The sequence below is a fragment of the Myotis yumanensis genome, unplaced genomic scaffold (genome assembly GCF_028538775.1).
Source record: "Myotis yumanensis isolate MYYU_CA2020_CCGP unplaced genomic scaffold, mMyoYum1.0.hap1 SCAF_5, whole genome shotgun sequence".
NCBI lineage: Eukaryota > Metazoa > Chordata > Mammalia > Chiroptera > Vespertilionidae > Myotis > Myotis yumanensis.
The window spans coordinates 35133307-35153900 of NW_027223756.1; the positions used below are offsets into that span (position 1 = coordinate 35133307).

A 20594-nucleotide genomic window follows, 5' to 3' on the forward strand; every position below is an offset into this window, starting at 1 on the left:
GAGGAAAAACACCACTTTGATACTGGAATGAAGATCACCAATGAAAGGAGGATGTGCAAGAACACTATCATCAATAAGCAGAATCTTGATAGGTCTACGTTATTTTCCAAATACTACTTCTCCATTTTGTGGGCACGGCAATTCACGAGGGCATTTTGAAAGAGCAGCTGGGTCATCCATGACTTCTTGTAACTCCTGCAATACACTAGCAGTTTGTGTTCTCTGATATGCTTGTAGGCCCTTGGGTTTTCACTGTGCCAGATCCAAAGAGTTTCAATTTGCTCCTGATATACTGTCTCAAAATGAGACTATTATTCTGTCCTTAAAAGCCTGGAAACCTGGCATTGACTTGGCCTTCTTATGGATAAAAGTCCTTCCAGGCATCTGTTTCCAGAATAGAAAGGTTTCATCCATATTGAATATTTGCTCTGGCAAGTAATTTTCCTCCAAAATCAACTTCTCTAGAGTTTCCAAAAATTCTTCAACTGCTTTCACATCAGCACTCGCAGACTCACCACTCACTCTCACATCATGGAATGAATAACTATTTTTGAATAGTTTAAACCGCCCACAGCTAGCAGTAAAATCAGCATGATAGTAGGGTCCAGCCTTTTCTTTTAACATCACAATCCTTTTGCTTTGGCTGTGATCATCAAGGTGCTGAGAAGAATACACTTCTGTATCTGGTTTCCAATTCAGATCATGTCTGATGTAGGCCCCCTCTTTAACCCCTTGAGTGCCAACCAATATCCTAGGAACTATGCTAAAATTGCCAAGGCATTTTTGCTGATTTTACAGCAGTTTAGGAAAAAAATTATGAATCGCAAGTAAATGAAGTTACATATTCATTATCTGCCACAAAATCGTCATCTTTGCAGCAAGAATTGACATATTTAGCAATATCATCATCACTAATAAAAGCAGACTTAGAACTGGACACTGCAAGAGAAGCGCGATAGCGCTCCCGGCACTTTTGGCGAAAGACAGGAGGAGCGCGATTGTGTTCTCCGGCACTCTAGGGGTTAATTTTTGTTAGTCTCCTTGCCTTCAATGAAGCAGATCCTTTAATAGTTTTCATCACTGTGCTCTTGTTCTTTAAGACTTGTGCTATGGTAGAATGGGACATGCCTGACTGAAGAGCAATGAATATCACTGATTTTCCACCTGTATAGTCCTTAATTACTTTTAATTTCATTTCCAGGTCAATCCCTCAATGTGACCTCTTACCAGCAACATTAGCAGTAGATTCTGTACACGTAGGAGACATGCTGAACAAAATAACATGAGATTAAATCAAGCACAAGAGACACGTTGAACAAGAGTTGTATGAAGCTACTGCCGGTGTTAACAAGGCATACTGTTCTATAGCAAAAATTTTTTTATAAGTAAAAAGAGTACACCCTAAAATGATAAAAAGTACAATGTAGTAAATACATAAAACAGTAACATAGTAATTTATTACCATTATCAAGTATTATGTACTGTACATATTTCAAGAAATATATGTATCATTCAAATTCATAACAAAATAAAGTACATGCAGCGGTTCTCAACCTGTGGTTCGTGACCCCTTTGGTAGTCGAACGACCCTTTCACAGGGGTCGCCTAAGACCATCCTGCATATCAGATATTTACGTTACGATTCATAACAGTAGCAACATTACAGTTATGAAGTAGCAAGGAAAATAATTTTATGGTTGGGTCACACATGAGGAACTGTATTTAAAGGACCAGAAGGTTGAGAACCACTGAGTCATAAGGGGTGAGTGCTACCATGGTAAAAGGTGACTTTCTCCTTAGCATATAAGAAATCAAATTACCTTCAGTGGATCAAGTTCATTCTCATAGGATTTGACAATTTCTTTTGAAGATGTTAACTGGGCTTCCTTACTAGTAATCTGATCGCGGATCTCACAAGCTTTTTCTTTATTTTGCTTCAGATATTTTAGTTCTGTTTGACATTCTTTTACTTTCTGACCTTGTGTCTGACGTACCTGCCTAAGTGTTTCCAAGGCCTTAATGTACCTATGAAGATATTAAATAAAAATTTCTGGCTAAGTAAATGATAATATATTCATACAATGAAATATTATGCAGTCATGAAAAGTTTTTAATAACTTGGAAAATGCTTATGACATATGGTAAGTGAAAAAGTTACATATACACTGTCAATCAGGTAGTTAACATGCACAGAAAGAAAACTGAAAGGAAATATGCCCACTGGTTGCTACTGAGAAGTAATAATTAATGACTTTCTTGCTTTTAAAATTTTATCTGTTTTAAGAAAGACATATCCAAATTGCAATCATATCAATAACTTAATGGCCTACAAAGTCTAATTAAATGTTACAAACCTTGTTGCTGAAAAAATCTCATCAAATTTTTGCTTCAAAGCCTTTCCTTCACTTAAAGGCCAATTAGAATCTTCTTGATGACAGAAAATGACATTATTTAGCACAGACTTGGAAACCCCAAGAGAACTTATCATCTCTCGGTCAATTTCTGCACACTTAGAGCTGAGACTGACCTTTTCACCATGCCTATAGAAAATGAAAATAAAGAATTTATGTAAACTAACCTCCAGTTGTACCTATTCTATTGCTTAAATCAATCCTTTATGTTATACTTGTAAAAAAAAAAAAAGTCCCTTCATTCATCCCTTTTACAATAGCTTCCTCATGTTAAAAGGTATTCTGAAATAATTCAGCAGTTCACTGAGAAAAGAAGTACATAAAACTGTGTGGTTCAAAAAAAGATGTAAGAATTTATGTAATATGTTTTTACATATTTGGATTTTTAATTACAATCATTTAAAATACCTATAGACAATACATAGAGAAAAAAACTACCTCCCATCCCTAGAACTTAAAAATAAGGAAAATAAGGGTCTTAAGAGAATAGAACAAAACATGATGATCCAGAGCAGACAGGCAAAGGTGCCTTAAACAAAAACATGTAAAGACTGTGTAGTTTAGATAAGGGGTTGTTTAATAACAGACACATGGTAAAAGGAGAGTAAAGGCAAACAAACCTTAGTGGTACCATCTAGCAAATCCAGGGAGGATTCTTAATCAGTAGACCTCAAGTTCTAGGGTCACACTGCCAAAGCAATACAATAAAGAGAACTGCTTCGGGATCTCTTAAATGAGATCAGTATACCCAGAGCGAGGAGCATCCTTGTCCTTGGATTCCAAGAGATCTCTCAGTATCTTTCAGCAGAAGGACAAATCTACCATTTTCTTTCATATCTTCTGTCCAGTATCTGTTAACAACTAGATGAGGTAGGCAGAAGCAGTGTCGATCTTTCCTGTCATTTATATATTCCCTTATGTATGTTTCAAATATTACACTGAATGAAGTGAGAATTGTTTTGTAGGGGGATTGAATGGACACAGAGCAGGAAGTTATCATATTAGACCAGGAAAAGATAATGGTAGCTTGAACTGGAATGGTCATCATAGAGATAGAAAGAAGAAGACTAAAAAGACATTCAGGTTAAATCCACACAACTTGATAATGGACTGAATATGAAGGGCAAGGAAGATGTCAAAACAGACTTAGGTTCTCGGCTTGTGTCACTAGATAGGTAGTGGTGTCATTCACTGAGAGTAAGAGAACTGTAAGAGGTTTTTCAAGGGGAGTCAGGGGAAGGATCATGAACTTGGTATAGTTGAATCTGAGGCATCTTTGAAACAACTGGTAGAAAAATTAGAGAGGCAGTTAAGTACATCGGTCTAAAAACAGAGGTCTGACCTGGAGACATAAATCTGTGAGTTACCTATGAATACACAGTAAATTGAGCAATAGGTACAAATGAGATCATCTAAGAAGAGAATATAGAGCAAAACTGAAAGGGGATCTAGGACTAAGTCTGTACAGCTCCAACTTTTATTGGCTGGGTAGAAGTTGGCTTTAAGGAAAAGGAAGAGGGAACAGTGTTTCGGCATGTCATGGAAATCTAAAAACATGTTCAAGTAAGAAGTGATTAACATCTACTTTTTATTGCGTTGTAGTACATAGAACAATGGCCTTCTAAAGAGATCTATATTACAATCCCTGGAATTTGTGAATGTGTTAGTTTATGAGGCAAAGGGGAATTAAGAAGGCAGATGAAATTGAAGTTGCCCTTTATCTGACTTTAAAATAGCTTATACTGGATTGTACGGGTGGGCCAAGGTAAGGAGAGGGTCCTTAAGTTTGGGAGAGAGAGGCAGAAGAGGAAGTCAGAGTGATGCGATGTGAAAACTCTGTCCACTGTTGCTAGCTTTGAACATGGAGGAAGAGTGCCAGGAACCAAAGAATGTGGGTGGCCTCTAAAAGGTGGAGAGTGCCCAGCCGGCATGGCTCGCTGGTTGAGCGCTGACCTTTGAACCAGGAGGTCATGGTTTGATTCCTGGTCAGGGCACATGCCCAGGATGCTGGCTCAACCCCTAGTAAAAGGCATGCAGGAGGCAGCCAAATCAGTGGTTCTGTCTCATCATTGATGTTTCTATCTCTCTTTCCCTCTCCTTTCCTCTCTGAAATCAATAAAAATATATTTAAAATAAATAAATAAAATAAAAGGTGGAAAGAGCAAAGAAACAGACTGTTCCTAGAGCCTCCAAAAAGAAACAGCCTTGCCAACACCTTGGTTTTAGATTAGTGAGACCCAATTCAAACTTCTAAATCACAGAACTGCAAGATAATAAATTGTGTTGTTTTGCCTGGCCAGCATGGCTCAGTAGTTGAGTGCTGACCTATGAACCAGGAGGTCATGGTTCAATTCCCAGTTAGGGCACATGTCCAGGTTGTAGGCTCCATCTCCAGTATGGGGCATGCAGGAGGCAGCAGATCAATGGTTCTCTCTCATCAGTGATATTTCTCTCTCTCTCCCTCTCCCTTCCTCTCTGAAATCAATAAAAATATTTTTTTAAAAAATAAATTTTGTCGTTTGAAGCCGCTAAGTTTGTGGTTTGTTACAGCAGTCATAGAAAACTAATACATGAGCTCTTAATACATATTAAGCATTTAATATGCACTAGCACAATCTTTACATCTGTTTTAATATGTATAGTGATACTGAACCCCAATTTTACAAATGAAAAAAACAGGCTCACTCACTGTGAGGTCTATTTTATATAACCATAGCATTATCTTAATTAGTACAGAGGTTATTAGTGACCTTAGTTGTAGCTGTTTCAGTAGAGGAAGGGGCTAGAGAAGGAGTGAGGAGAAAGTAAAGAAATGGAAACAGTAAGTATCAACAATTCTTTTGAGAAGATTGGCTGTAAAGGGGAAGATGGAAACAGTACTGGAGTGGACTGAAATCAAAGGTATGTGCTTAAAAGCCACTAAAAAGAACCTGCTTGAGAAGCTAGTGGCTAGTATAGTACCTCTAACACATAATAGATGTTACACATTTCTGGTTAAATAAAAGGATTATTTCACTAGTTTAACAAATAAGAAATAAATGAAAAAGGAAGGGGGTAAAGTTACAGTTAAGTAATTTGCTCAACAAAGATAAAGCCTTAAATCCAGGGTGGCCTAATTCCAAAATCCATACTCAATGCAAGATGACACCTGCTCAGTTGAAATGGACAAATTATTACTCTCTCCTACTTGTCTACTTCTCATCTCACCCATCCCTACATGATACTACCATTTTTTCATTCAATCTATATTTGAGTGACTATGGATCTTCAATTCAGCAACTGTTCATAAATTACTCAAAAGAATGGAACATTATCAAGAAATCTTTAATGGGATCATTCTGTTTAACTGATAAATTGTAACCAAGTAAAAAAATTAAATGGTGACAGTGGGTGAGCCTGTGAATATGCAGAGGCAGGGAATATACAGGCTACTTTCTGCTCAAGTTTGCTGAGAACCTATAAATTGCCCTAAAAAATAGTCTGTTAAAAAATTAATATGCTCCCCTAAAATAAACTCAAAGTAGTAGGAAAAGCCATAAAAAAACTAAAAGACAGAAAATGAACGGATAATCAAATATAAAATAAACACCTACTTTGTTCTAGTAATGACTCCTTCCAGGGTCTTAAATTCTGTCTTTTTGCTTTTCTGAGTACACACCATAGATCTCTGCACAGCTACAAGTTCTCCATTCACATCACGAAACTGCAGACGAATCTGGGCTCTAACATCTGTTTCTTGAGCAACCTTTCAAGGTAAAATAGAAAAAAAATGTTACCTTAATAAGCATTAGAATGCTAGTTCTGAAGGAAAATACAAGCAATTTTACTGGAAATGAGTGAACAAAAGAATTTAATTTTACTGTTTGATTTATTAAAATTATATATTCCCCTATATTATTCAGCATCATTAAGAAATTAGGTGCCCTAACTGGTTTGGCTCAGTGGATAGAGTGTCTGCCTGAGGACTGAGTGGTCCCAGGTTCGATTCCGGCCAAGGGCACATGCCCGGGTTGCGGCCTTGATCCCCAGTTGAGGGCATGCAGGAGGCAGCCAATCAATGATTCTCTCTCACCATTGATGTTTCTATTTCTCTCTCCCTCTCCCTTCCTCTCTGAAATCAATAAAAAATATGTATTTTTAAAAACTCAGGTGTGTGATTTTTCAAATAAATTTCAGTTTTTAAGTACCAAAAACATTTTTTAAAAGTTTTTTAAAAATTACAAGGTTACAGAAAAGTAGAAATATAGTATACATAATTTGCCCCCAAACCACTTGAGAATAAGTTGCTCATCTGCTATCCCATTACCAGTATTTCCTAGGAAACATTTCAATCATCAAAATCAGGAAATTGATATTGATATATTATACCATAAAGTCCTCACATTCCATTCAAGTTTTGCCAATTGTTCCAATATGACTTTTATAACAAAAAAGCTAGTTCAAAATTACACATTGTTAATTTACACGGTTCAGAATTGCACATCATGTCTCTGGTTTCTTTCAGTTTGGAACAGTTCCTCAGCTTTTCCTTGATTTGCATACCTGATAATTTTGAAAATTACAGAATGTCTCCCCATATTTGTCTTTGTCTAATATTTCTTTATGACTATAACCAGATTATGCATCTTTGGCAGGATTATTAAAGAAATGATGATATGTTCCTTTCATTGAATCTTATCAGATGAAACTTGATTTCAATTTCTCATTACTGGGGATGTTAACACCAGTTTCTTGATAAAAGCGGTATCTGTCAGGCTTCTCCACCATAAACTTATTTTTTTCTACTTTGCTTTTAGTAAGTATTGGAGGAGAAATATATTAAGATCATACAAATATATTTATCAAGCTTTCCTCCATGAGGTTTAGCATCTAGTAATGAATGTTTTTTACTTGAATGATTACTAAATAGCTATCCAATAGTAATTTCCTAGTTCCATTATTTCTCCTACATTTATTAGTTAAGATTCTATGAACTTCCAGTAAAGATGGTAGAAGAGCTAAACGCTATGCCTACCTACTCCCATGAGCACATTAAAATTACAACTAAGTTACAGAACAACCATCATTGAAAACCAGATGAAGATCAGCTAAACAGAAGTCCTATAACTAAGGTCATAAAGAAGCCATGTCAAGACTGGTAAAAGGAGCAGAGACACAGAACCAGCAGGTTTCACATCCAAAGTGTAGTGATTAAGAATCAGGAGGTATTGGGGGGAGTTCTCTCTTCCCGCGACCAGCGCAGAGAGAGAGAGAGAGAACTCGGGGGTTGATGAATCATGATTAGAACACGACGAGGTTTAAGGAAAAACGAATAAAACGAGACTGAGATAGAAATAGAGGGAAAGCTGGGACCGGGTGTGGCCAGAGGGAGGGCAGACAGAGGCGCAGCATCAGAAGTAAATTTAATATATATTCGAGGTAACAGGAAGTTACATCACATCTGGGTGGGTCTTGAGTTAATAGGATCCATCGCCCTTAGCACCTGGGCAGGAAAGTCAGACTGAGTGGCATCCTAACCTCTTGACTAGGACCGCCCCCAGGGCATGGCTCTGCCTGAGCTCTGGGTCCAGCCGACAATATTTAAAAAACGTCCGAAGGTGCTAGCCAGCAGGCCTCCACAAAAAGGAATCAACCGAAGGACTTGTATGCATACATATAAGCACAACCCACCGATGCAAGACACTGGGGGGCGGCGTGAGGGCAAGTGCTGGGAGTAGAGGAGGCCGGGGGGGAGGTCAATGGGGAAAAAAAGGACACGTGTACTACTATTTGTAATACCTTAAATAATAATAATTTTAAAAAAAAATAAGGAGGAAGAGCTGGGCTGCAGAGGTCCCCCCTGAGGAGCAATGGGTCCCAACCAGGGGCACCAGTGCCAGGAAAAGAAGTCCCCATAATACCTGGTTGTGAAAACCAGCAGGGATTGAGTACAGTGATCCAGAGGACTGCTAAAACTCAAGTTGTCTTCTTAAAGGTCCTGTGCATGAACTTGTTCACTGACAACCTCACTTGTTCTGGGGTCCAGAGAAGGGACAGCAGCTTGAAAAGTGCCAGGGACATCCAGGGAGGAATTAGTTTCACAGCAAGGGCTGAAGGAGCAGGGGTCCAGGCAGCTCTCCCTGAGGAAGTGCTGATAGGCATCACTATTCCTTTGTTGAACACTCCTCTCACTGAGCCAGTGGGCACAAGTGGGCATTAGCCCTCCCTGGTGATTCCCTAAGACCCCACCCCACTCAAGTCCAGGCCTGCAGTGGCTGCTCCACACAGGGGGCCTGCTGAGGGCCTGTGGACCTTCCTAAAATCTCTCAAAGGCCCACAAACCCCAAACAAGCAGCAGCTGAGTTCAGGATGCCCTGCAAGCAGCCCTAAGCCCAGCATAAGCAGTGACTGGTCTTCACTTGCATTGTAATTCCCATCAGGTGGCCACAAGCCTGGAATAAGTGGTGGCCACTCTTAGTTTAAAATGTAGCTCCAACTAAGCAGCTATATAGCCAGGCACAAGTTAGCACTGGCTTCAGCTTACATCAAGGTACCCATTAAAGGGTCCCAAGCCCAGCGCAAGTAGCAGCTGGCTTCAGTTTGCACCATGCCATCACGCAAATGCCTCCAAGCCCTGCACAAACAGCAATCAACTGCAGATCACTTTGTAGCTCCTACCCGGTGACCTCAAGCCCAGCACAAGTGGCAATTGACCTTGGCCTACACTGGAACCTCTCCCAAAAGGTTCCAGAACCAACATACTGGGTGGCCAGCTTTAATCTACACCAAAAGCACCACCCAACCAGCTCCACAAACAACATACCAAAAGGGCAAACTCAACAGGCACCAGAGCCCACTAACGTGATTCCCTCTTCATAGGGTCAGCTCCCACACAACAGCTCACTCACTGTAGTCACAGCCAGTACTCAAAGCCAGTTAGTCTGAGGGTCAACCAAATCTATGACATGCCAACAGCAATCAAAGCTCAACTATAACAGAAGGGCACACACAACTCATACAAGGGAAAACCCTAAAACTCCCAGCTGAGGTAATTAGAGAGACTGGGCTTCTGGGACCCACAGAACATGTACTACATAAGGTCATTCTGTGAAGACTGGGAGACACAGCAGATCTACCTAATACATAGAAATAAATGCGGGGAGGCAGCCAAAATGAGGAGATGAAGAAACATGTCCTAAATAAAAGAACAGGACAAAACTCCAGAAAACAACTACATGATATAGAGACAAGCAACCTACCAGACACAAAGTTGAAAACACTGTGTGATGGATGCTCAACGAACTTAGGGGAAGATTAGATGAACTCAGTGAGGTGGAAACATAAAAAAAGAACCGGTTGGAAATAAAGATTACAATAGCTGAAATGAAAAATACACTAGAAAGAATCAACAACAAATTACATGAAGCAGATGATCAAATCAATGATCTGCAACGCAAGATAGCAAAAAATACCCAATAAGAGCAGCAAAAAGAAAAAAAAAGAATTTTAAAAACTGAGGACAGTTTAAGTGACCTCTGGGACAACATCAAGCATACCAACATTTGCATCATAGGGGTACCAAAAGAAGAAGAGAGAGAACAAGAGATTGAAAACTACTGAAGAAATAATGACAGAAAACTTCCCTAACCTAGCAAAGGAAATAGACATATGAGTCCAGGAAGCACAGAGAGTCCCAAACAAGATGAACCCAAACTGGTCCACACCAAGAATTCATAATTAAAATGCAAAAGGTTTAAAGAAAAAGAATTTTAAAAGTAGCAAGAGAAAAGCAATTAGTTATATACAAAGAAGCTCCCATAAAACTATCAGCTAATTCTCAACAGAAACTTTGCAGGCCAGAAGGGATTGACAAGAAATATTCAAAGTGGTGATAAGCAAGGAAATACAACCAAGATTACTCTTCCCAGCAAGGCTATCATTTAGAATCAAATGAGATAAAAGAGTTTCCCAGGCAAGAAAAACCTAAAAGAGTTCATCACCACTACACCAGTATTACAAAAAATGTTAAAGGCAAAGTAGGAAGATAATGTGTAATTATAACAATCAATTAAGGGATATACTCACAGACACAAAAGTAAAAAATGACAAAAACATAAACGTAGAAGCAATGAGCAAAAATTGTAGTGATTTTGTAATATGTTTGAAGTTAAGCAAATATCAACTTAAAAAAGACTGCTACGAATATAACTTAGTATATATGAAGCATATATTAACCACAAACCGAAAATCTGTAAGATATACACTAGAAATAAAGAGAAAGGAATCCAAACAGAACACTATAGAAAGTCATAAACATACAAGAGAAGATAGCAAGAAAATAAGAAAGGAACAGGGAACTAAAATACATTCAAAAAACAATAAAATGGCAATAACTACATATCTATCAATTACTTTAAATATAAGTGGACTAAATGCTCTAATCAAAAGACATAGAATGGCTGAATGAATATAAACCAAGAACCATACATACGTATGCTGTCTAAAAGAGACCCACTTCAGCTTGATAGACACAGAATGTAAAGGGATGAAAAAAGATATTTTGTGCAAATGTAAACAAAAAGTAAACTGTGTTGCAATACTTGTAAGAGAAAAAATAGACTTTAAAACAAAGGCAGTAACCAGAGACAAAGAAGGACATTTCATAATGATAAAGGGATCAAACCAACAAGAGGATATAACTCTTGTAAACATTTACGCACCCAACATAGGAACAATTAAATATATAAAGCAAATATTGATGGACATAAAGGAAGAAATTACCAGTAATACAATAAGAGGAGGGGACTTTAACACCCCACTGATAGATCATCCAAACAGAAAATCAATAAGGAAAGAGTGGCTTAAAATGACACATTAGACCAGACGGGCTTAATTAATATTTTTAGAACATTTCACCTAAAAGCAGGAGACTATACATTCTTTTCAAGTGTACATGGAATATTTTCCAAGATAGAACACGTTAGGCCACAAAACAAATCTCAATAAATTTAAGACTGAAATCATGCCAACCATGTTCTCCGATGACAATAGCATGAAATTAGAAATCATTTACAAGAAGAAAACTGAAAACACACAAACACATGGAGGCTAAATAACAAGTTACTAAACAATGAATTGTTAACAATGAGGTCAAAGAAGAAATCAAAAGACACCTGAGATAAATGAAAATGAAAACATAATGACCTCAAATCTATGGGACATAGCCAAAGCAGTTCTAAGAAGGAAGTTCACAGCAATCCAGATCTACCTCAAGAAATAAGAAAAATCACAAATATACAATCTAACCTTACACCTGCAGGAACTAGAAATACAAAGCCCAAGTGAGCAGGAAGAAGGAAACAAGATCAGAGCAGAAATAAACAAAATAGAGGCTAAAAAAAAATACAAATATCAATGAAACCAAGAGCTGGTTCTTTGAAAAGATAAACAAAACTGATAAGCCTTTTGCCAGACACATCAAGAAAAAGAGAGCCCTGGCTGGTTTGGCTCAGTGGATAGAGTGTCAGTCTGCAGACTAAAAGGACCCAGGTTCAATTCCAGCCAAGGGCACATGCCCGGGTTGCAGGCTCGATCCTCACTAGGGGGCATGCAGGAGGCAACCGATCAATGATTCTCTCTCACCATTGATGTTTCTATTTCTCCCTTCCTCTCTGAAATCAATTATATATATATAAATTCATGATTGATTAAAGAAAAGAAAGAAAAAGAGAGGGGCCAAATATAAAACAAAAAGACAACCTACTGAATGGGAGAAGATACTTTCCAAAAATACATCCAAAAAAGTGTTAGTATCCAAAATATATAAGAAATTCATATACCTTAACAGCAATAAAAACCAAATAATGGGCAGTGGACATGAATAGATATAAATAAGCATGGGTTTATTTCTGGGCTCAGTATTCTGTTCCATTGATCGATGTGTCTGTTTTTATGCTTTATATACTAGAGGCTCCGTACACGAAATTCATGCACAGGGGAGGGGTGTGTGTGTCCCTCAGCAATGCACCCTCTCCAATCCGGGATCCCTCTCACAATCCTGGACCACTGGCTCCTAATTGCTCACCTGCCTGGTCACACCTAACTGCCCCCTCCCTGCCGGCCTGGTCACCCCTTACTGCCCACCCTGCCAGCCTGGTCGCTCCTAACTACCCCCCTCTGCTGGCCTGGTTGCCCCTAACTGCCCCACTCTGCCAGCTTGGTCGCCCCCAACTACCTTCCCCCCGCCAGCCTAGTCACTCCTCACTGCCCCCCCTGCCAGCCTAATTGCCCTCAAGTGTCCCCCCTGCCAGCCTAATCGCCCCCAATTGCCCCCCCGATGGCCTGGTTGCCCCCAAGTCTCCTCCCCGCCGGCCTGGTCAGCCCTCACGTCCCCCCCGCACCCCCCTCGCCAGCTGGTTGCCCCACACAGCCTGCTTGTTCAGTCATTTGGTCGTCCCTCACTAACCCCCCTGCCGGCCTGGTCACCCCATGCAGCCTGCTTGTTCAGTTGTTTGGTTGTGCCTCACTAACCCCCCTGCAGGCCTGGTCATAGGCAGCCATCTTGTGAGGGCATGAGGGTTAATTTGCATACTACCTCTTTATTATATAGGCTATATTCTCTATATATAAAAGGCTAATATGCAAAGTGTCCCCTCACAAGTTCAACCGGGAGTTCGATTACTTGCTATTATGTGTGCTGAACACCCGGGGGCAGCACAGAATGAAGGAAGGCCCCGGCTGGCAGCCAGCAGCTGGCAGCTGGGGAAGGAAGGCCCCAGCTAGCGGCCGGAAGGCCCTGATTGGCCCTGATCGCTGGCCAAGCCTAGGGACCCTATCCATGCATGAATTTCATACACTGGGCCTCTAGTATTTCTATAAAGATGACATACAGACAGCCATTAGACATATGAAAAGATGCTCAACGTCACTAATCATCAGGGAAATGTAAACTAAAACCAAGATATCACCTCACACCTGTCTAAGTATGTTATCAATAAATCACAAGCAACAAGTGTTGGTAAGGACGTGGAAAAGAGGACCCTCGTGCACTGTTGGTGGGAATGTAAATTGGTGCAGCCACTATAGAAAACAGTATGGAGATTCCTAAAAAAAAAAAAATTGAGTATTACTCAGCCATAAAAGAGAATGAAATCTTACCTTTTTCAACAACATGGATGGACCTAGAGGGTATTATGCTAAGTGAAATACGTCAGAGAACCACAAATACCTTATGATTTCATTTATATGTGAAATCTAAAAAAAACAAACAAAATAAACGAACAAAACAGAAACAAGCTCATAGATACAGAAAACTGATAGTCACCAGATGGGAGGAGGGCTGGAGGGATGAGTGAAAAATGGGAAGGAATTAAGAAATACAAATTGCGTATTATTTTAGCAACTCATTATTATTCTCACTTGAGCTGAATAGAGAACATTTTTTAATGAATGTAAATGAATTATGTTAGGATTTTGTTTTGCTTTTTCCTTAACAAACTCCACGTGCACCTCTTACTGGATGCCTTTTAAGAGCTTTAGCATGCCAAAGAAGTATCATTGACTATATCATGGGGATATAGTCAATAATATTGTAATAACTATGTATGGTGCCAGATGGGTACTAGACTTACCAGGGTAATCACTTTGTAAGTTGTATGTCTAATCACTATGTTGTACACCTGAAACTAATATATTGTACGTCAACAGTAATTGAAAATAATTTTAAGATTCTACTTAAGGGCTTCATCCTCCCCCCACCTATTTTAGTTTAATTTTATATATAATGATGGACTCATTCATTCCTCACTTGGACTCCAATTCTTAACCACGCTGCCACAGCTATTTTTTTGTTGATGCCTTCCTCTCTCTGCCTTACCTACTAGCTTTTGGTTTGAATTACTTAAGAATAAAAGATGCCCTAGCTGGTTTGGCTCAGTGGATAGAGCATCGGCCTACGGACTGAAAGGTCCCAGGTTCGATTCCAGTCAAGGGCATGTACCTTGGTTGCAGGTACGTCCCCAGTAGATCAATGTTTCTCTCTCATCGATGTTTCTAAGTCTCTATCCCTCTCCCTTCCTCTCTGTAAAAAATCAAATATATATATATATATATGTATATATGAATAAAAGACAGTGCTGAGTTTTTATCTGGACAAATATTGAACTTATATGCTGTTTTTATACCTACTGGTGCTTATATTTTTCTTCTTTATTTAGTTAATGTGACAAATTGGTTTTTAAATGTCAAACAAAACTTGCATTCCTGAGATAAACCCTGCTTAGTCACGGAATATTATCTTGTTTTCTCTGTGGTTGTTTTTTTTTTTAGAAAAGCAAGCATAAAATTTATTGACCGCAGCAAAAATATACTTAGAAGAGTGAAACAAGGAAGGCCATAGAAGCAACAGGAGAGCCTAGGCTGGGCTGCCTTAGCTCACTGGGAAGTCAGAGAACAGGGGGCTTTGGAGACAAGTTCAGGAGATAGCCTAAGAAGAGCTCTACTGCCCATTGCTCCCCTGGTTGCAAGTCTCATGCAGTCCCTTAGAGATTAGGGGACACATGCAGGGGAGCAGGGGGGAGAAGAGGGGCAAGGGGAATGGCACGGGCATGCTCCTTGGAGGGAGAGCACACCTGGAATATTATCTTTATTTGCATATTGCTGAACTTGATTTGCTAATATTTTGCTAAAAATTTTATGGAGATATTTATGTTCATGAATGGTACCATCTAGTTTTCTTGTCTTTGTCTGATTTGGGTATGGGGTAATGCTACCCTCATAAAGAGTTGGGACATTTTCCTCTCCCTCACTCTTCTGAAAGAACTGTAGACCTACTTTTGCCCACCCCTGGGCAAATATCTGTATAGAAATATTATTTCTTCCTAAAATGTTTGGTAGAATTTAGCAGTGATACCACTGGAGCCTAAAGTAAGTTCTCATTGTGAGGTTTTTAACTTTGAATCAATTTCTTATTGAGTGAACTTTGACAGCTTGTGTCCTTTAAAGAATTTTTCCGTTTCATCTAAGTAATTGAAGTTATTGGCATAAGTTTGCTAACAATATTCCCTTATTACCTATATACTGACTATAAGATCTGCAGTGAAGTCACCTCTTTCATTCCTATTATTGGTAACTTGTGTCTTTTTCTTGATCACTTTGCTTAGAGATAAATTAATTATATTCGTTTAAAGAATGAGCTTCAGCCCTAGCTGGTTTGGCTCAGTGGATAGAGCGTTGGCCTGTGGACTGAAGGGTTCTGGGTTTGATTCTGGCCAAGGGCACATGCCTGGGTTGTGGGCTTGATCCCCAGTAGGGGGTGTGCAGGGGGCAGCCCATTATTGATTCTCTCTCATCAGTGATGTTTCTATCTCTCTATCCCTCTCCCTTCCTCTCTGAAATCTATAAAAATATGTTAAAAAAAAAAAAAAAAAAAAAAGGAATAACCGGCCTGGCTAGGTTTGGCTCAGTGGAGAGTGTCAGCCTGCGGACTAAAGGGTCCCAGGTTTGATTCCAGTCAAGGGCACGATTGCATGCTCAATGCCTGGCCCTGGTTCGGGTGAGTGCGGGAGGCAACCAATCGATGGGTCTCTCTCACACTGATATTTCTCTCTGTCTCTCCCCTTCCCTTCCACTCTCTCCAAAAATCAATGGATTAACCAACTGTATCAAATCTGCTGAGAAGTTAATAAGAATTAGAAAATGACCACTTTAGCCCGGCTGGCGTGGTTCAGTGGTTGAGCATCAACTGCTGGTCACCAGTCATGGTTCAACTCCCAGCCAGGTTGCGGGCTCAGTCCCCAATGTGGGGCATGCAGGAGGCAGCTGATCAATGATTTTCCATCACTCTCTCCCTCTCCCTTCCTCTCTGAAATCAATAAAAATATATTTAAATAAAAGGAAAAGAAAAAGAAAATGACCACTTTATCTGGCAACATAGATATTACTGGTAACTTTACAAGAGCAGTTTCAGTGAGGAAAAAAAGAAGAAAATCTAAACTGAGTAGGCTGAGGAGAAAATGGAAAGCAATGAAATGATGACAATGAGTACATACAACTCTTGTGAATTTTGTTATAAACTGAAACAGAGAAGAGGTAGTAGCAAGGGGGTGATTTGGAGTAAAAAGACAATTGTTTCTGTTTATAGATTGGAGCTACCAGAGCATGCTGATGTGAATGATCCTATACAGAGGGAGAAATTGCTACTGAAAGAGCAAGAAGGAACACTAGGAAAGCAAAATGCTTGAGATGACAAGAGAGATTGGATCCAGCCTTCAAGAGGAGTTGGCTGACCTTTAGATAAAATAATAAACAATTTACTCTTAATACAAGAGAGAAAACAGATAGCATGGGTACATATACAGAGTAGTTTGGAAGATTTTATGACTGGAAAATGAGAGACTTTTCATCTGATTCCTCCTACTATCTCAATATAATACAAGGCAAGATCATCAATCAAGGAGGGTAGATTACAGGTTTAAGAAGAAAATGTGAATAGAGAGGGCTCAGTATATGTACTAAATGGTATTTCTATTTCTAAGTGGAAAATTAATAAATACTTTCATTATTAGCTATTTTTAGTAATATAAAAGTAGAAATTTCAATGACCAACTGGGAGTCAGTTAAATCAACTACAGAATATAAACTCAATAGAATTCAACTTAGTAAAACAACGAAATAAGAATATATATAGGGGTGGAAAAGAATACAATAATTAATAAATATTAATACAATAAAAACTCTGTGTACTCATAACTGTAGACCTACTTTTGCCCACCCTTGAATATCTATATATATAAAAGCCTGTGACCGAACAACCAGTCGACTGGTTGTTATCATGTGCACTGACCACCAGGGGGCAGACACTCAATGTAGGAGCTGTCCTCTGGTGGTCAGTGCGCTCCCACAGCCAACCTCCCAGGCTGGCCAACCTCCCGTGGCCCCTCCCCTTGGTCGGCTAGCCCCATCTCCCTGATTGGGACAGCCAGCCAACCTCCCTCGGCCCCTCCCCTCGCCATGCACTGGGCCTCTAGTATGTATATAAACAGATATATAGTAGGTCACTAAATAATTATTTGATTTGTAAAATGGCATAATAAAATTCTATCCATGTGTTAAAATACGTATGTGAGTATATTTATATATGCACACAAATATGTTTTCATAAACACAAAAAAAAGCCTGGAATAAATATCCAACAAACTCTTGTGAGGGGTAGATATTGAGAGAGGCACCTATATATGCAATAAGAAAAACCTACAGGCCAAATATGTACAGAAAATTCTATGTCCTTGACAAACACCAATAGTATAAACACCATAATTCAAAGATTCAGGCAAAGACTTTCGTCATGGTACATTTTAATGAAAAACTAAAAGCAATGTAAGAAAATTATGCAATTATTAAAAACATTCACAAATGTTACGTTTTAAGGAGAAATATTTCAGACATTATAAAAAAGCATAAAGATTATAAAGAACACCCATATACCAAACACCTAGATTAAGAACTTAATTTTTTAATGACATGGGACTTTATGATGTTAAGTGGAAAAAAAACCCTCAGAATACAAAATTCGAGTATGTCTTCAGCTATGTTAAACAGTATGTAAAGGAGAAGAAAATACATGAAAATGTCAACAATGGTTTTCATTGGGTGCTAAGACTGTGTGTGGGTGACATTCCTATCTCTTTATACTTTGCCATTGCTAGGTTTCTATTGAATTAACCACTTTTACATAGAGTAAAATAAGCTGTTATCACTTTTATAATTATAAACAATTTAGTTTAAAAGTACAAAATTTTACTAGCACCATTACCTTGGGATCATGAACAAATGTATTTCCTTTGGTTCCAGGAGGGAAATCTCCAGTACAAATATATTTTAAACATTCAATAATGGTCTAAAGAAAGAGAAAATTACATTTAGCCATAAGAGAACCACAGAAGTTAATCATACAATATTCATTATAAAAATATTATTTACCATAGAGCAGCAGTTTTCAACCTGTGGGTCGCGAACCTTTGGGGTCGAACGACCCTTTCACGGGGGTCGCCTAAGACCATCGGAAAATACATATATAATTACATATTGTTTTTGTGATTAATCACTATGCTTTAATTATATTCAATTTGTAACAATGAAATTGGGGGTCACCACAACATGAGGAACTGTATTAAAGGGTCGCGGCATTAGGAAGGTTGAGAACCACTGCCTTAGAGACTATAAAGGATACAATCAGCTACAATCAGACATAAAACCTGCAACAGAGGTATGATTAAGTATTAAAGAATAATTGTTGTAAGTTCATAGAAAAACTACACAATTAAGGAAGTATAATAACCCTAGCCGGTTTGGCTCAGTGGATAGAGTGTCGGCCTGTGGACTGAAAGGTCATGGGTTCGATTCTGATCAAGTCGGCCTGTGGACTGAAAGGTCCCGGGTTCGATTCTGGTCAAGGGCACATGCCTGGGTTATAAATATCTTACAATTTTATGTGAATTATACCTTGATAAAACTGAAATTTTTAAAAAAGTAAAAAACAACACCACCAAAACCAATGGCTGTTACATAGGCCTTACTATGTCCCAGGCATTGAATTAACCACTTTTACATAGAGTAACCTTTTAATTCTCACATTAATCCTAGGCTCTAGAAACTACCTTTTATCTCCATTTTACAAATGAGAAAACTAAGGCATAGAACATTTAGGTCACTCTTGCACAGCCAGTGCTCATAAACACTATACTAGTCTCCTTTACAGTAGATCACTTAACACAATGCTAGCAACCTAAAAGGCATGCAACAAATACAACATTTTTGCATAAAAGTAGACAGGAGGCAGACATTCAGTTCTCAGCACTAAACCTTATCTCTTCCTCTAGCTTTTAACAAAACTTCAGTTACTCCTCTCCCTGTTACTCTTTGTGTTTTCTCAAGCCACCCTTCCAGAACACAATCCAGCCTTTTGGCTATCCTTTTTCCATAACTGCTTGCCAATGCGGGGCCTAACATAAATTTCTAAATATTCCCAGTTTTAAAAAACCACAGTAAGTTGTGCTTCAATTTTTTGACTAGGGAAGAGCATCCCACAACAAAATACAGGCATGCCCGACGATATTGCAGGTTTGGTTCCAGACCACTGCAATAAAGCAAGTCAATTTTTTTTTTTTTTTTTTTTTTGGCTGGGTTTGCCTTAAGTTTATTTAAAAAAACAAACACAAAAAATACGCAGCACCTGTTAAGAGCAATAAACCACGCAGAGTAAAACGAGGTATGCCTGCAGTTTGCCAATTTAAGCCTCACTGCATGTTTCATTTTAAAATTAAGCCATTTATTTTTTATTAATTATACTTAAACAGTCGGCATACTTGTAAACTCACATATTTCTATTTTATAACTTTTTAGGAAGTTACTGTATTAAGAAAACTACCAAGAAGTGAGTGCTATGCTTGGGAGCAAGGTGTTAAAAAGCACCAATACAGACAAGGATTCTTGCGGGACAGGCTCTCGGCCCGTGGGGTTCCTCGGTGAACCTGCCCACAGGCCCGGACACCCTCGGGTGCTGGGTCTGGGCGACTCCTGCACTCGCTGACCACGCCCCGGGTCCGGGAAGTCACCGGAGAAGAGGAGAGAACAGGCACTTCCTGGGGCCCCAGAAACGGGGGCGCCTCTCGTTCCTCATCAGCATCCTGCTCCCCGGGTATTTGAGGCCTCGGTTCCTTGACCCGTAACCTGAAGGGGACTACTCCGCACTTACCGTCTTCCCTGCCCCATTGGGTCCAACCAAAATTGTGAGGGGACTGAAGAAAGTGATAATTTGCTTATCTTTGTCCTCTATTCCAAAACTCCGCACGCCCATAATGCTCATCTTTTCGATCCGGGACATGTTTGTAAATGTTTCTTATTTCAACACCAGCAAGACTGAGCGGTGAGGCAGCAGCGCGGCGAACGCGGGCCGGCAGGCTCCCGCTGGGAGCGAAGGCTCCGGCTGGAACCCTTCCTCCCACGCCTGCCTTCTTCCCGGCTGGCGGGCCAGAGCCGCCCAGGGATGCCCGCGGGAGACACAAAACACGGGCCACGGGACCCCGCGACCGTGCCCACTCACAGATTCCCGCCTCAGCTGCCCCGCGGGTCACGTGAGCGGCTGCGGCCTGCGCGCCTTTACGCCGCAGGCCCGGGGCACGCTGGGAACGCGAGGCCCGCCCTGTG

The 20594-nt window shown here is 39.6% G+C and overlaps 1 protein-coding gene across 2 annotated transcripts in view; it reads right to left on the reverse strand.

Annotated features, from left to right (window-relative positions):
- Window positions 1-20500, reverse strand: part of RAD50 (RAD50 double strand break repair protein) — a 75046-nt gene extending 54546 nt beyond the window's left edge. For both annotated transcript variants that reach the window (XM_070415032.1, XM_070415033.1), the window contains exons 1-5: window positions 20143-20500; window positions 18202-18285; window positions 6005-6156; window positions 2355-2540; window positions 1821-2025 (exon numbers count right to left, since the gene is read on the reverse strand). In XM_070415032.1, the coding sequence (XP_070271133.1) occupies window positions 1821-2025; window positions 2355-2540; window positions 6005-6156; window positions 18202-18285; window positions 20143-20271 (756 nt within the window). In that variant the 5' untranslated portion in view covers window positions 20272-20500. The remainder of the gene's footprint in view (window positions 1-1820; window positions 2026-2354; window positions 2541-6004; window positions 6157-18201; window positions 18286-20142) is intronic.
- Window positions 20501-20594: the final 94 nt, after the last annotated feature.